The sequence below is a fragment of the Cyprinodon variegatus genome, unplaced genomic scaffold (assembly GCF_000732505.1).
Source record: "Cyprinodon variegatus isolate N-32 unplaced genomic scaffold, C_variegatus-1.0 Scaffold20, whole genome shotgun sequence".
Lineage (NCBI taxonomy): Eukaryota > Metazoa > Chordata > Actinopteri > Cyprinodontiformes > Cyprinodontidae > Cyprinodon > Cyprinodon variegatus.
The window spans coordinates 729828-747461 of record NW_015150473.1 but is presented as its reverse complement, the minus strand read 5'-3'; the positions used below and the strand labels follow the sequence as shown (position 1 = coordinate 747461).

The 17634-nt window shown below is 39.7% G+C and overlaps 1 protein-coding gene across 7 annotated transcripts in view; it reads right to left on the bottom strand.

Annotated features, from left to right (window-relative positions):
* LOC107094115 (pleckstrin homology-like domain family B member 2) overlaps positions 1-17634 on the bottom strand; it is a 42235-nt gene that overhangs the window by 7916 nt on the left and 16685 nt on the right. For 2 of the 7 annotated variants that reach the window (XM_015389540.1, XM_015389581.1), the window contains 15 exons: positions 14380-14499; positions 12293-12474; positions 10905-12092; positions 8114-8497; positions 7287-7448; positions 6986-7123; positions 5806-5934; positions 3506-3661; positions 3271-3381; positions 3100-3174; positions 2928-2993; positions 2517-2669; positions 2177-2380; positions 821-964; positions 595-694 (listed from right to left, as the gene is read on the bottom strand). In XM_015389540.1, coding sequence (XP_015245026.1) covers positions 595-694; positions 821-964; positions 2177-2380; positions 2517-2669; positions 2928-2993; positions 3100-3174; positions 3271-3381; positions 3506-3661; positions 5806-5934; positions 6986-7123; positions 7287-7448; positions 8114-8497; positions 10905-12092; positions 12293-12474; positions 14380-14499 — 3312 coding nt within the window. The remainder of the gene's footprint in view (positions 1-594; positions 695-820; positions 965-2176; positions 2381-2516; positions 2670-2927; positions 2994-3099; positions 3175-3270; positions 3382-3505; positions 3662-5805; positions 5935-6985; positions 7124-7286; positions 7449-8113; positions 8498-10904; positions 12093-12292; positions 12475-14379; positions 14500-17634) is intronic. The other 5 variants (XM_015389549.1, XM_015389557.1, XM_015389566.1 and 2 more) reach the window with 5 other exon arrangements.

The window sequence follows — 17634 nt, the reverse complement described above, 5'->3', positions numbered from 1 at the left end:
AAGTCAAACATTCCTTACCATGAAAAAAAAAAATCATAATAAAAAATCTTGCCAAGTAAAAATCTAATTCAAGCAAAAGATTATACTGTCAAATCACCATTGTGATTGTGACCTCAATAGATGAATTTTTCACAATGGTTTTAGCAAGTGCTGCAACAGCACATACATGGTTGCTGTGACGATGAATGAGGTGTTTTAGATGTTTCAGAAAGGAAAATTGGCAGTGCAATGTCTCAGATATCAAACGTAGACAATTTGAAAACTTGATGATGTTTCAGGTTCTTGGGGCTGTTAAAAAAAATCTATAATAGGGTCAAATCTATCCTGGTGATTGATTCGTCTGTAAAAACCAAAGATTCAGCTCTTTAGATATCATGAGCGATAAATCCTGCATCTATGTTCAATAAATTGAATTGGATCAAATCAAATATCAGGTTTAAGAAAAGCGTTACACATTTAGCCTTTGGAATACATACCCTTAGAGTGTATAGTATGGAACAAAATTTGTAGGGTATTGATTGTACATGCTCCAAAATACATTTCAAACAACATTTGTGATCAAAGGGTGAAAACCCCCTCCTTTTCTGGTGGTACCTTTTTGTAGCCGTCGAGATTCAGTCTCCTTATTGGACAGAGAGAGAATTCTGGGAAGGATGCTGCCACAACTTGTGCTTTGAACCAGAGGCTGATGGGACTATGTAGGAAGAGAAACAAAAGTCATCATAAGAGAGAATAAAACAACTGGAGGGGCAGCTTTGGATATTAATAAAGACAGTATAGACATGTTGAAGGCTTGTGCAGTCTGTTCATGCATGGGCACCTTTGTTGCATAGCTGCGCCCCAGCGTTGCACATGTAAACTGGGTATTCAGAGTGGGAATGTTTTTCTTCCTGGGCAGAGTGTCACTCATATGTGAACTGCTTTCTTTCTCAGAGCGTGTTCTCTCTTCCAGCAAACGGAGATGCTAATCATACAGACAGGTAGCAAAAGCACACAGATGATACATTATTCGTATTCTTGTTTAATCCTTAAGGAGCATGTTACATTGTAATGATGTAACATATAGCTATATCTCTGCTGCCATCTGGTGGTTGTGAATCCAGTTGTCAGGATACATGGCACTATTGTTTTTGTTGTTTATGTAAACAGTATTTTTATGAACTGGAATATAAGATAACAATAAAGATAACAAAATACAAAAGAATATGACATTGAATACAGTCATGGCCAAACATTTTGAAACGGGCTGAATATATTAATTCTACAAATTAAACGGCTTCACTCCAATAATAATCTTATGCAATATCTCAGTAGCTGCCCTACGATGGACTGGTGACCTGTACAGGGTGTACCCCGCCTCTCACCCGTAGACAGCTGGAGATAGGCACCAGCGCCCTTCACTACCGCGCTTTGGATAAGAGTGACTGAAAATGGATGGATGGAATATCTCACTCTGAATGAATCACAAAGTAAAATAGTAGTAGTCAGCCATAGTTATGTAGGCTGGTTGTCAGATAGCAATGAAAAATCAATCATTTCTGAAATCACCAAAATGTCTAAGCTGCTAAGATTAAAACTTCAAAGAACAAGAAAGTTAATCTATAAACAGGAATAAACTATGGAGGTGGTCAGTACATCATCAGTACAGAGCTTGCTAAGTGGTTGCAAAGACAGGTGTGACTGATTCTGGATAAGACGCATAATTTTCTCTAACAAGATCCTATTAGATTGTTTGGAACATGGTGAAGCAACCTTTGCTCGCTCCTATATCCCATCGCCTCTTATCAAAGCCAACGGAATCCATGACAACAGAGCGTTAATGGTAAAGAGGTCTTTTACGACACACTAGATATGTTCAAGGTTTAGCTTCAGGAAAAAGGAGGATTGGCCTCGAGGTGCTTAAAAACATCAGCACCCAAACTAGATTGTTCTAGTGCGAGCCAAGAGAACTGAAAATGACACCTGGATAGGTGTCGAAATGTTTTCAGAAAATCTCAGCAAAGGTCCCGTTTCTGTTTGCCAGGACTCTGATCCAAGGGAAAATATCTAAAATTTTGAATGAGGAACAAGAATTCACGAAAAATATATATTTTTTTCCAGTCTCAAAACTATTAGCCATAACTGTATATGAACGGTAAATAAAGGCAACCAGACATACATAAGCACACATCGTTACCTGCCTGTGTCGCTGATGATGGTTTTTGACAGGAAGAGGAGGTGGGGGAGAGTCAGGGAGTGGGGAGGGGTCTCGATATGTTACCATGTTTTCTGGCCAGTGCACGGAGGGGGTTTTTGGGAGGGGACGAGAATTTACATGGGAGGAAGAAGAAGAAGAAGAAGAGGTGGAGGAGCAACAGTCGGCAGATGAAGATTGAGAAATCTTTTAAAAGAAAACCAAACATGGTGAGGTACAGAAAAAGAGTAAAAAAAAGAAATATTTCAGGGGGAAAAAAAAAGACTCATCATCGGCTGGCAACTAAACTAGAGATAGAGACAGTTCACACCACTCCACACACCTCGTCCTCCGTCGGCTTTGTGGTGTCTTCCTCAGGGGAAAGGTTTACCTCAGACCCATTGGGGGCTTTGGCCAGAGAGGAGGCAGGGGCAGGGTTAGGGTCCTGCCCTAGCTGTGAGTAAAGCTCATTGATTTCACTGACAGTGACATAGCCCTGCAGGGTATTATGAGAACAAATAGAGGAAAGAGAATGGGTGAGGCATAGGCTGAAGGGAGTGTGCCAAATTACCAATGCAAACATGGAAATTAGTCGTTAGAATGGTGCAAAATGTAACACAGACACAGTCACACAGACAGTGGGCATTATTCTAGCATTAATAAACAGAGTTTAAGATTAAGTTATTGTCACAATAATCAGTCACTGAGGAAAAACTGAAGGAAAACATGGAAGACTCCAACAAGACAGGAGTACCTTAGTGTTCTTTAGAGATATAGAGCATAGAAGGGACCGACATACATCTGCTAAAGAAGCAGTTTCCTAACAAGCAGAGAAGAAGATCCAAATGACTAATTCACCTAGAATGTACCCACTTTCAGAACCTGAAGGAGTCACATCCTGTCTACACGCTGTCAATCAAACCTACCTCCCTTAGAGAGAAACTCCGGCCACCGGTGAGGTCACCATATTTTCTTTCCAGTGTGGCGAGGCTTTCCTTTTCCTAGCAGAGAAAAAAAACAAAACAAATAAACTAAGAAATACACTTTGTCTTAATCTGTGCACGAAGACAGATGCATCAAGGGGGAATGATTTATACTCTTTGCAGCATGGCATCAAGGTTGCTCTTCTCCTTCAGGAAGCTCTCCTGCTCTCTCTGAGCCTGCTCAGTTATCTGCGCTGCTTGCTTCTTCAGAGCCAACAGTCGCTCCTAAAGGAGAGAAAATTAGTTGATCAGTAAGTGACACAACGGCAGTAACCATGTAATCTCCTTGTATCTGGAGTGTAAAACATTTCCCCCCTCCAAAGTTGAACGCAAAAGTAAGAAGCATTACTTTGCGAGTAGCAGTGCTGCGCTGGTAGTCTGCGATTTCTCGGAGAAGCTCTTGAGTATGGGTCTCCTTCTCTTCGTCCTGTCTGCTTTCGTTTTCAAGCTGCTGGAACTCCAGGTCTTCAAAGCGCTTCGTCTCTGCCTCTAGTGCCTCACAGTCCTAATGCACAGGATAGACAGAAAGAAGGCACAGAAATAAAAACCTTGCAAGACAAGGAACTGATTATTCCCAGGGACAAGTATAACATTTCATATAGTGCATCCAAGTTTATCAAAGACATGGTATTAAAAATTAGACAATTGCAAATATACTGCAGAATCTTCTTTTATTTGAATAGTTTGATAGAGACCTTGTTGATGTGTGGCGCACCCTAGAGATTATAGATGTCTCAGTTAGATGTAATCTAAAATATTGAGAAAAACCTACAATGAAACAAAACTAAATATCAGACACAAGTCAACCAGGCAAAGACATGCCATCACCAACCAATTATTTTTGATGTTTGACTATACATGCAATTAAACCTCGATTTATTTTGCCATTTTAACAATGGCAAATTTTAGTGTTGAATTCAACACTAAAAGGAAAAGCTATTATTCTGGTGTTACGACCTTCAACCTTTAATAGATCTAAACTTTTCTAAAGATAGAATTGTATTTGGTAATATAGAATCAAATGGTGTTATATTTAGGAGAAGGATGAAAAAAAGGAGAAGTTGCATGAAGCAAAGCTTGAGTGAAGCAAAGGAGAAGTTAAAGCGGTTTAGCTGAAAAGGTGCAAAATTTTACATGCATGTTAGTTTGCAAGCATCGTGTGCCTTTTCAGTCCGACTGAACCCTACAATAGTTTTCATGTTTAATTTTATCCTGATCTATGCTTAATATTGCCCTTACATTCTTTTAATCATATTTCTACTAAAAATCACCAATATATAAATTTTGAACTCCTTTATATTTTGTTGCAAAAATAAACTTTGAAATTTTATTAGAAAATTGCATGACTGACCAACATACATTTCTGCATCATGGTCAAATAGAAGAAAAATGATGCACTTTGAACACATTCTTATATTTCATAGTTTTCTATTAAACTAAGGAAATTTTTATGAATTTCAATTGACCCACTAGAAAGGTTGTCTATAGACTAAAGTTGTTCCCCATTTCTTTTTGCAAAATAGTATTTCATATTTCACGGTTGATCTGTTAAAAACAGTCTGGGCACAAATTGTCAATCTAATTTAGGTCTATACCTTGACTAGGCCATTCTAAAAGACAAGCTTTTTTTGATTAGAACCCTTGTTTTATTTTCCTTCCATGCATATCGTTTTGCAAAATGTCCCAAAAGTTGATAGCTATTTGCTACCGTTAACATAGCTTTTTTAAAGGCTTTAAAACTAGCTGCTTTCAACACTCAGTGTCAGTGGAGCAGTGGATCTCTGAAGCTCCTTCGGAGTTACCATGGACTTCCGGGCTGCTTCTAAGATTTGCTGCTTTTCTTGCTTTTGGGTCATAGTCCTTCTATCTTGGATAACAGATTGAACAGTCTTCTGTGAGATTTTCAAAAAGGTTTAGATCTATTATTTTATAACTGGGAAAGTATGATTGAGAGGCCAATGGGAATGCTATTCTGGAGAGAAGCATTCCCATGCCAACTTAATTTCTGAAGCCAATTTGCATTCCATTCTTCCACTGAAAACCATGACCTTTTAGCATAACTATCCTTTTATCTGCAGAGCTTACATTGAAGGAACAGTAAGCATGGCTGATTTAAAAGGATTGTGACTGAAATTTCTTTTTCATGGACTCAGCAACTGACTTTAAGCTGAAGAGTGTTTGTTCAGACAAGATCTATTGTTTTATAACTGATTCCCACTTTAAACTACTTCACAAATGTATTCATAACTTGGTTGTTGTCGTCTTTGGGAATCATGATGGTATTTTTCTACTAATATTATTAGAAATACCTGTGAGAAAAGCTGTTTGCACATTCTATCCAATAATCCCATCCACTTTAAAACTAGCAATTGCAGTGGATTTTGTTTTGGAGTAGTAAAACTGCCTGCATGGATACTTATGCTTTATTTCTCTAGACTTTCTGGATTCAAATGTTGAAAACCATGTGTCATTTTCCCTCCATTTAACAACTATGCTCCACTCTCTGTTGAAACCTCACACAAAGATAGGCTGAAGTGTATTAATGTAATATAACAGAGTATAGAAAAGTCCACTGTGTAAGAACAGGGCTATAATTCACAGTGCAATGCTGTGTGCAGTGTGTGTGTGTGTGTGTGTGTGTGTACTGACCCTGGCTAGCTGCTCCTGCAGGGGCTCCTTGGTGGCTTCAGGGCAGCTGTCCAGCTGGGAGCGCTGCTCACACACAATCTGAGCCAACCTCTCTACTCTGTCCCTTTCTGCCTGCAGCAACTCACACGCCTGGTACACGCATGTTTCCATACATGTACATGTACGCACATTCCCACGCAACAACACGGACACCATGTACACATTTGTGTATGTGTACATATAAAAAAACAAAAAGAGACAAGAACACATCCACACGCAGGACAGAAAGAGGATGGCTGAGTTAGTGGGAGCTTGCAGGATGACAGTTAGTTATCATGGCGTCTAAGTCAGTTACACTAGCCTAAAGGGAGGGAGGGGAATACGCAGGGGAGAGAAAAAATACACATCTGGCAGGGAAATGGAGAGCTGGTTAAGGGAATGGGAGGTGGTATGTCAGGGTAATATAAATATTGTAACAAATGTACGTCCTGCCTTTTGTCAGGTTTGTTTACAGGAGTGTTATAGAAGTGATGGGTGGGAATGGTAACGGGGACGTACGGAATGGTTCAGCAGAGGATTAACTAGCACATTAATGTTCTGGTTTGTTTAAACACAACACAAACAACCACCCAAATATGTACAAGCACTCAGCTTTACTTCACTGATTGATTCGTCTATCTTTCCCTCTTTGTCATTTTCCTGACCGCAGCTGTGCCGAAACTAACCAGATGAAAGGACTTTATCTAAGAAAAGGAAAGCTCCAGGTGCTGAATTTAAGAACGAGCCACAACTCTTATTATAGCTATTTATTCATTTAGGATCTTCACTCTATCAATGCGGGGGTCTAAGGGTAAAATGATACGCCCTTGCATATATATGTAGGTTTCCTGCACTAGGGTGTGTAGGACAGAATAGTTTTAGAGACCGATGCATCCTGGGTAGTATTAGCAGATATATATTTGGAGCAGGGAGAGCATGAGGAGGATTAGCACCTTCCGGATTACACACATGACCCCCGAATATACTGGGCTGCCTTTATATTTACAAGGGTATATTCAATCCGTAAAACCTTTCCATAACAGAAATGTGCACCCGTATCAATGTCACTTACCGACTCTCAAGAGATAAATGCAAAAATTCAGATAAAGTCAAATAATGGAAAGTCAGATCATGGGTTGTAAGAAAAAGGGAAGAATATCACCTTTTCTTTTTCCTGTTGGGATTTTGTCTCCAGGTCTTCAATCTTGGAGTGAAGCTCATCCAAAGCATCTTTTTCTCGCTGGAGAGCAGCTAGTTCCGACTCCTGCTCAGCTTCAACAAGCGCTCGTTCAACTTCCACCTTTAAGAAATAAACCCACATTTTTACTTAGATAAAACATTTCAGCAAAACACAATAAAGATTGAAAACCGATTGAAAGAACAAGAGTCAATGTGTTTTGAAAAGAACACCCTGGTTAGCATAAACTAATCAAGGCACCAGGATGGATCAAGCCATCAGCTACCTCTCTAGCAGATTCCTCCATTTGGTTGTCTAAATCTTTGATTTTCTGCTCCAGCTCCTCGATGTTGTTCAGCACCTGAATTCTCTCCTCCTCCACACGCCTCACTTCCTCTTCTGAAGGCAGCGAGACTCGCCCTAAGCAGGAGGCTGGATCCTCTGCAGACTAGAAAAAAAGCACCAAAACGGTCACAGATTTAACGAACTTAAAACAGAGTAAAAACAAGTAGCTGCAGCCCCTTTTAATGCAAAGGCATTAAAGAAATGTATAAGACTACCACCATGTACAGTGTGAAACCAGAGAAACTGACCCAGTTTGTCAAATAACTGATTAGAAAGTGTTTAAAACAATGTTGCAGGATTTTTATTTTGTTTTTGTTTTTTTAGATGAGGTACTTTTATAGATATAAACCCACTTAAACAAGCAGCAGGTGTCAATTTCAAATGGTAACACTTGGCCTCTGCTCTAATCTAATTAATGAGCTGTAAATATCTTCCATCTGGGCAAAGGAATGGCATAAAGGCTTTCCAAGTATTACCAAGCAACCCTGTACCTCTCATGCTTTCCAGTGAGAGAATAGAAAACATAAACGCTTCATAAATAATAATCCAGACTAAGGCTGATGTATGCCTCTCTAACCCAAAATTTATTGACAAATATGAATGTTTTACAGGCATTAATGCTCACATAGAGTTACAATGAATCCCACTATAGAAGGTTTATTTTGAAAGGGTAATAAATGCAAATGTTGGAACAAATTATGTCAAAATCTCTCGAGCTTTAGAATAGCCCTAATAGGAAATAGTTGTATTGAAGTATTAGACTGATACCTCATTTGTCCTAAGAGCTTTTAAAGAGGGGGACGGAGCAAAGCTTCGAAGGCTGACAGCAGGCGACTCTGCCCTGTAATCTCTGTGTCCGCTGCTGCGCCTCCGCCGCACCTGTAGGTCCTCATCAAGGTAACCGTTCTCTGATCCCAGGGAGGTCATGTGACCACTACCTATGGATCCGTTAACAGCCGAAGAGTCTGAAAACACGGACGGGGCGTCGTCTTCTTCTTCTTCATCATTTACTTGGAGCTTCTCCAGCTCCTGGTTAATCTTCTGGAGGTTGGCGACAGCCGACGTGGAACTGGCCGCCGGCCCACCTCCGTCCCTCTCAGCACGCCCGAGCTCCGAACAAAGAGACAGGATGGTCTCTAGCCGCTGTCGCTCCTGAAACAAACAAATACACACACAGTCACAGGAAGAGCAAGTTAAACTACTTCAAACTTTTTCTTATAGAAAGTGAGTTTCTTTACTAGATCATCAAAACAAGCAGCTGATGGAGAAAAATACAACGCTTATACGTTTAATTTGAATTAGGCTCAGATTTGAACAAATCCATACAAACAAAAGATGATAGAAGTTCTGCTCTGAAGTATCAGGATTACCTGGGGAAGCATTGCAGAAATGATGGTGCCAGTTCCTCATCAGATCATTAATTCTTTAGAACCCAGGGCCATTCTTTTCCTATATTTTAACAGCTACCTAATCATAGCACTTTCATATTGTTTCCTCTCAGTCAGTATAACTCAAAAACAGTTCCCCAACTACTGTACTAACTGCACTAGCACAGCTATATGTGGACAGAGACGGAAGCTGTGAAGAGTCAAAATGACTCCCCTCACTATAATAACCCTGGACAGGGAGGTAGATGAGCCACACATCAGGTAATATTAGAACCAAAGAAAGGAGGAGGGAGAGAAGGGGACTTGTGTGTGTGTGTGTGTGTGAAAGTGACAGCGAGAGACCAAGCGATCTAATGAGGAGGTGGACAGCTGTCAGCTGCAATCAGAAGCCTGCGAGAAAACAAGCCATCATCCAAAACACAGGAATGTCTGCAATGCCGCAAAGGAACAAAGATGTGTTCAAGGATAGTAAAGGAAGGAATGGTTTCTAATTAGAGATACGTGTCTGCTCATTAGAAACAAAGACACTTTAGGGGAAGCATTTTCATTGGGTGGAAAACAGCACTACAGAGACCACAGAGTGATCAGTGAATAGCTTCCAACAAACAACATGAAGCAGAGACGTTTCTTGTTGTTTTGTCACATAATGTTATATTTATACAAAGTGAATGGATGGTGAAGGCCAAATGCAATACCAAGAAAAAAAATATGGAAATAAATCATCAATATGCTAATTGGTTATTGGCAGAGCAAGTGAAACAGAATCGTATCCCAAAATGTAGTCAGTGAAAGACCTAAATAGTAGATAAAACTTAATCTATTACTTATTTTTATTAGTTTTATTAACAGTTTTTTATATGTATCTTTTATTTCCTATAAGCATTAAATCATTATGAATGAGATGGATCTTTTTAATTTGTATTAGATAAAAAAATCTTTAGATTTATGCAGATTTATTTTGTCTTTATGTATACACAAGTGCATACAATAATAAATTTTGTTTTTGCATTTTAGAGTTTAACATAAACATAGCATACAAAAATAATGCTTATTTATTATGTCAAACAAGCTCTGTTGTATTTTCTTCACCTTACATATTAATTTATTTTCCTGATAACATTCCTATTTTTTTTTTAAAGATTGATACAGTAATAATAATGTTTTGACTTTATCTTTTTTAGGTATTGAGACATTTATCTCATTTTTTTAATATCATTTAAAAAATTTCAGTGTAAAAACACTATGTAAGCTTCTCATTTCTAGATGCAGTTAAGAAAAACAACCACTAGATGGCAGCAAATGTATCAACAATGAAAGGGGATTTTAAACCCCAACGCCCAGATTGAACTGAAATCCTCTTCCTAATCAGACTCTTGGGGAAAATAATAATAATAAAAAATAAATAGAATAAAGGCTCTCATTTTCTACTAACTATCCAACATATTTCTCAGCTAGAGTCAATTAGTAGAACAAGACGATGTGGAAAAAAAGATGTATAAAGACAGAGGAACAGTAACTTTATGATTGCAATTATTATGTTTTATGCATTTGTGTGTTTATCCACCTGCTATACCAAGTCTGTAATCTTGGTTTCTCTGACCCGCATCTAAATGATGGACTCTGTGGCTACTCGGTGGTTGAAACCGCTCTGGGCGGACCTCCAGATGACTGACATAAACACATACCCACATATATACACACATACACACACACAATCCAAGCGTAAGGTTAAGAATAGTCCTGTTAGTATGGGCTAACTGCCATAAGCATCTGTTGAGTGGTGAACCTCACTGTGTGTGTGTGTGTTGAGCTCCCTGGGAGAGTATGTTTGAGAGGCCAAAGAGAATGCTATTCTGGAGACAAGCATTCCTACGTTAACTTGATTTCTGAAGCCCGTTTGGGTGCGTGTGCTTTCCACACTTCCACTGTAAACCATGACCTTTTAGCACAACCATCATTATATCTGCAGAGCTTATATTGAAGGAACAGTAAGCATGGTTGATTTAAAAGAATCGTGACGGAAATTTCTGTAACAGAGTTCACGCTGAAGAGTTTTTGTTCAGACAACCTGTGTTTTTGCGTCCAAACAAAAACTGTACACCGGATCACAAGAATCTCACTATTTTCTATTCAACACAGATCATATCACAGGCCAATGCTGGGAAACTTACCAGTCTCTCCACCTCCTGCTCACGAACTCTCTCCTCTTTTTGCCTTTGGTGGTAGTCTGTCAGTTCTTCCTTCCCGCTAAGGGAGCTAATACTTCCCCTTCTCTCCCTAAATCCCCCAGGTGGAGTCACTCCTGCTTTTCCAAATGACTGTCTCCTCTCCCCTAGACCGGTCCCATGATCCAGCCCTGCCTTCCCAAGTGAAGCCCTCGTCTCCCCAGCCCAGGTGTTCTCCAGACCTCCAGATCGCCTTTCTTTCTCCCCTGAGTACCTCTCTACACCTGAAGACACTCCTTGGGTGGAATGAGATCCTGCGTCTGGAGGGCTGGAATTAGTCGAGCTGACTGAGCCAAAGGAGCTGGTGGAGGTCAGGCTAAGTTTTTTGGCGACACGTGGAGAAGAGGAGCCTCCTGCTTTAGACGGGATCGTCACATCTGGTGGGGTAGTTGTTGAGGAGATGGAACAAGTTGAGGACGAAGAGTTTTTGGGGGAGGAAAGAGAAATAGATACAACACCTTCCCCCTGAGCGTTGGTTTGGGTATAACTCCTGTTGGATACTTGCTGGAAGGTGTGGTTGAATTCAGAATTTGCATTTGGACTGTTGCTGTAAGTCTCCTTGCTTAATTTGTAACTCCCGTTAATATCCGTCTGTCTCAGAGGGAGTGTTGAAAGAGGCAGCGTTCTGCTGCTATCACCCCGAGGAGACGGGGAGGGACATAGACGTGGGAGTGATCGGCTGTGTCCTCCAGTCATCAGACTGCTCAGCGACCCGGCCGAATATTTCCTGGTTCGACTGGCGGGTAATACTTCCTGGTTGCCATGGTTACGCCGGCCCAAACGGGGGCTTGAGGGCATGCTGGCAGCACCCCCTGACGATGGAGCACGGGATGCGGAAGAGGGAGGGAGAGAGAGGAGAATGTTATCGCTACTGGCAACAGAAGTAGAGGACCCGCCGCCGTTCCACGTGGACAACAAAGGGGAGGAGCCTGGGTTGTGCAGTCGCCGGGTGTCCTGACCGCGGCTTAGAGAAGTACGAGAGGAAGACGAAGGGTCAGATCGTCTTCCAGGGGGAAGGCTGGAGCCCGATTTCAAGAAAACAGGTGGACGATCGGAGCTGTAGAGACGCCTTGCTTGATCCTGATAGGATGATGAAGACGCAGCAGGACTGGGAGTGGGAGTAGTGGGTGGAGACTAAAAAAAAAAAAAAGACACATATCATTTATATATATAAAATGTAATTCTTCCAAGTAAACATCTAGGATCAAACGCCAGTCCTTATAAGCCATCTTTGCTTCCATTGGTGCTGTCAAAGATAAATAAACAGACCTCCCTGAGTTTATAAAAAAGGAGAATAAAATTAAATTTAGGGGTTGAGCTGAACCAATGCTGACCTGTGTGACGCTAAAATAGGAGGGGTTAGCATTCCCATTGGCTCTCAGGCTGTTTTCCAGGGCTATTTTCTTTCGCTGCAGGGTGTCCATCAAATCCCGCAGCTCAGAGGCTGATCGCATCCCTCTAGCACTGCCGGCGCCTCCTACTGCATGACTGTAGTCACTGCTGAACTTCAGATAATCTGCAAAAAAAAAATTATATAAAACAATGATTGAACCAAAAGGAAAACGACTAAACTAGATAGAGGGAGTATCGATTGAACAAATAGGCTCAATGTAGAAATGGGAAAGCTAAAAGAAGAAACAATAAATGAGGGTTTGTGAGTCTTCCTGTAAGCTTAGGATAAATAAGCAAAGAAAATATACTGAATGTCGAAAAGAGAGAGAAAAAGAGTGCATTTAAATATTCAGAAATTAGGCTTTTGGCAGAGCAGACTGAGCCAAAACAATCCACAAATGGAGGGAAGTTTCTGATTCTAGGATTTGAATCTCAAACTCATTCAGAAGTAGTATGGAATGGTGCACACAAGAATGATCTACTAGATCCAAAACAAACAACTCAACTAGAGCTGACTTACTTCACAAAAACGATTTTGGTAGATGAAAAAGTCCACATTGTTTTATGGAGCCCTCCCCCCGCTGATTATATTTACAGCACTTACAGCAGAGTCTGTGGGTTTTTTTCTCCAGACCTCAGCTAAATCTGATTTACTACCTCCTTTCTCAACGAATACACCAAAGTGGAATTTTTCTCCGTGGATCAGCGGTATGTTTGATTAATAGTCCTACTTTGAAGCTCGGTGAAGACTTCTGCAAAGCTCGATGTAAATATCCAATCATCCGGTGTGCAGGTGAAAATACATAAGGTGAGGCAGCCTGGGAGAAACCTGCCCATCTTTTTTAAACCTCCTGTGGTTTTATGTGGAAAAGAGGTTATTACGGCCTTAAGCTTAGACCACCCAGAGTTTAAATGCCACATTTACCCAGAAACACATACACACACACATGCACTGGCAGACACACAGAGACACTTTCCCCTTAACTCAGAACCATAGATCTGCTTAAAAAAAATATGAAGAAAAAAACTATTAACTCTTCCCATGAACCAAGATTATTATAACAAAGTATTTTCAATCATAAACTAATATACAAAAGTTAAAGATCTTAAAAATAGCAGCAAAGCTGTGCCTCTGGAAGAAACTAAACTTCACTCAACATGGAAATGGGAGCAGAAAATCAAGACATCATGAGATCTAGAACGTCTCACACACACATGCAGTTTGTGTCCATACATGGGCAGCTTAAAAACGGAGGCGTGGTGGTGTGCAGCAATCCGCTTCTACCTTCAAAACTCTCTCTGTGCTAAAGTTATTCTAGCCTTGTGTTGGAGTCTTGCTCTTAAACTGCACATGTCAGATTATGAGTCCTGACAAAATGTACGCCAAAGACAACCAAGCTTTCAACAGCTCAAAAAACATTCCAAGAAAAGAAAAATTTTGAATTGAAAAAGCTTCTTGGGTAGCGAAATGTCTTCCAACTTGGAAACAAAGTCCAGTGGATTGTTTTTTATTTTTTATTTTTTGGAATGACTATGACTTGAATGACTGAGAATCTTCACCAGCAGCTCAAAAACACCTTTGCTATTGTGTGTTAAGCATCTATCTCAGGCTAAAAAGGGCAGAAAAACCACTGATCAACGATCTTACCTTGATCGTATTAATTACTGAGGAAACATTAAAATCAAGCTGTCTCATAATGTCAACCGAGAGCTACCAGATGAGAAATTTTGGGTAAAAATTTTGTACATGTGTGAAAATGTTAGAATTAAATGGATTCAAATTATTTCATTGGCATTGCAAGTCTGCTACCATAAAAGCTGGGAAATACTTTTACTTGCTTTGGAGAAATCTGGATTATCTGGTGTATAAATGCATTATATCGCTCTGGTTTTTCCCGTACTGCACAGACTGGGTTGGGGGGGGGTGCTATAAAAGGTAAAAAAGGTTTCAAACGGACAAGGAGGCCAAGATGGGGCTCAATTACAGCTCAGGTTCAGGGAAGTGTTCTATGACTCTCGGTGTAGGTACCTGTGTTGTAGGCTAAAGCGGACACTGGGCTCTTCTGAGGAAGCATGCTCTTCATTCGGCTGGCCTCTGCAGGATGGTTGAATCGAAAATAGTAGGACTTACCTAAACAGAGAGAATATCCTGAAAAAAACACACAAAACACAGCAAAGTGAGAGTCTGAGGGCCACAAAACATTGCTTAATTTTTTTAACATTCAAACCTTGAACGTTGCTGTATTTAAAATAAAGTTCTTAGACTTAGATTTATTTGTTTACACAAGTAAAACAAAATGAAATTTCATTTGGAACAGCTCTCTGGACAATCTCATCTTTTAAAAGTGCAGCCTTGAAAAATATTAAAGAAATATATATAAAAACAGTAATATAAACATATTACTGTAAATTTACAGTTCTGATTAGTTAGTCTGCAAAGTAAGAAGATGGCAGTCATTCAGGATCCCTGGATTGCTCTGTATTTAACTCCATCCATCTTCCTATTAACTTTGACCAGCTTTCCTGTCCCTCCCCACAACATAATGCTGCCACCACTGTGTTAAACACTGGGGTGAACAGATGGCAAACTGCAACAGAGATTTTGTTTAGCGTTCTCTTAACTTCTCTTCTGCCGACCTTTCAAAAAGGTGACATTTATTTCTGAATTTAAAAGTCATCCTGCTGACGAGGGGGAAAAAAGCCGATTGATTGTTACCATTAAATGATAAGTATTATTAATAAAGGCTTCTCCAGTTGGGATTTAATTACATGGATCGTTAATTGAGGATAATTTATTAACCATGACACAATGAGTCACAGGAGCTTGGCTAAGCCTGAGTCATGTTTTTAAGTAAGCATGACAACTTGGAGGATAAAAAGTGATGTATAGAGCTATTTTTTCCAGATTTGCAGCAGAAAGGAGCTTATATACAGTTAAGTATAAAATTAATGCTGCTTAAGAGGCCAATGGACCAAACTAAATCTTTTCAGGAAACCAATCCAATTACATTAACGTGCATATATTTAAATATTCTGTATATAGCAATGAGTTCAGAGGCAGCAAATGGCTTTAAATTAAAATAGGCTTGGGCTGTATTTATGCAAAGGCAGCCGCTCTCCTGCACAGCTCAGGCCCTCAGTGTTTGCTCTGGCCATCAATTAGGCTGAGAGGGCCAGGTATTAAACAAGATGTCAGGGTCACAACCTCTATAATACACGGCCGGCCACAGCTGTCCAAATACTTCAGAGGGCCGCAGAAAAACAGCATGGCAGCAAGAAAACCAATGCACAGAGAGAAAGAAAGAAGAAAGAAAGCTGCTCAACATGTCTTCTTATGGTTTAGTCGCCTTTCTTTTTGCTAAGGAGGGAAGATTCAGGTAAAGCCTGAAGGATTCCACAACATAAGCACACGTGTAAAGGGCTGAGAAAGCAGCTCCTGAGCAGCTCTGTTACATCAGATTCCTTAGATCTGAAGTCAGACACCACACTGCGGCAGGAGGGGGATAACAAGAGGGCGAATGGAAAAAGACTCCATGGAAAAATATTGACGCTTCCATTTTTTTCCTTTTCTTTCTTCTGGCTGCTTGTTACAGTAAATTTACCCTTTTTCTTATTCTCATTCACAACAACTCCCGTTTAAAAGCGAGAGCGTGCATCTATACCTTAATTAAATCCAAGATCTCCTATACTTGCAATTTGCCTTGAACAGCACATTTTTTCTTTACCATCAGTCGTAATTCTTAACACAGAGGGAGACCTGACTGTGGTGCTGAGCGAACGCCACACAAAAACACACCCACACGTATATAGAGGATGTGTTTAGTCTACACAGCTGGACTGTGAACTGTTCAAATCCATACCTATGTAAACAGAATCCTACAAGTTTAGGCAGAGATGAAGAGGAAGGGGCATCAAGACAGGAAGATCAAAAAGATGAGTTTAAGTGAGCCAGAAGTCCTGAACACACACACATTCATGTCAGCAATTCAAACAGATCTAATAATACATGTTTGTCTCTGCCAGACATGAGTAATAAGCGTCTAAAAGACGTTGTGCATCATCTGTGTGTGAGGAAACACATCTTTACAATGTCTGCTTAATGAATCACATCACCTCTCAGAATTTAGCAGGACTCAAATTAACAACACTTGGATTTTCACGAGTTAACTCTTGTGAAAATCCAATTTCCTTCCCTCAATAACCTCACCATGGGCCACCTTTTAAGTGGGGAGTAAATGAACGCCCCGATTTGTTCACAGCCTCTCCATCTTTTTCATTTCCTCTCAGCTCCTTCATCTATAAAATCTATTAACTAACCTGCTCTCCCTTGTTATTTTTTTAAGAGGATTTCTTGCCCTTATTTGTGACACCAGCCATTGCATACAGACAAAAACAACCCCCTACTTAACGTCTTTAATAAAATAGAGGCTAAGCTTTTAATACATTGTTAAAGGATTTTTTTTATCTATTATTTTTCCCACACTGTCACATAACAAAACAATCAATTTTTCTAACTTGGATTTTATGTAATGGATAAGCAACTGTTATTATTTTTAAAATCTTTTTTTTTGGTAATAAATAGCAACTTGAAGTCGGACATAAATTCATATTTGACTCGATTTGCAAAGAAAACCATAAATTAAAATCCATGATGATCACCCTAAACATATCAGAAATGGGGATAAGTTTTCAGCAGGGAGAAGGACGTTGGTCTGAGTTGGTTGAATAAAAAAAAACAAAAAATGGACATGCTAACCAGATAGGGGCTACAAAAATTCAACCTACAGACTTGGGCTTAGTGTTGAGCTTTCACCAGGACCTTGATCGTAAAACTTGCCAGAATGAATGGTTTAGATCAGGGGTCTGCAACTTAACTCTTCAAAAACCTCTGTCCTGGAACGTTTGGGTTCATCCCTGATCCAGCACATCTGAATTAAATCTGTTAGAATTTTCCACTCAAAATTCAGATTGAAATACACCTGAGAATAGGTAGTATGGCTTAAAAAAGCTATTGTATCAACTGGAATAAGTTGGACAAACAAACAACAAACAAAATTTAAGTCTCTAGACGAGCATGTTTGGATTTAAAGGAGTTGAATAAAAACACCCATTATGCTTTCCAGATTTATATTTGTTAAAAAAACATGCAAACTGATTCATTAATCCTTTGGGATATCAGTAAGGTAGCAATACCCTAAGTTTTTAATTGCTTAAATGAAGTAAAATTAGGTTTTCCTTTTTTTTATAATTTAAAAAAAAAAAAAAAAAAAAAAAAAAAAAAAAA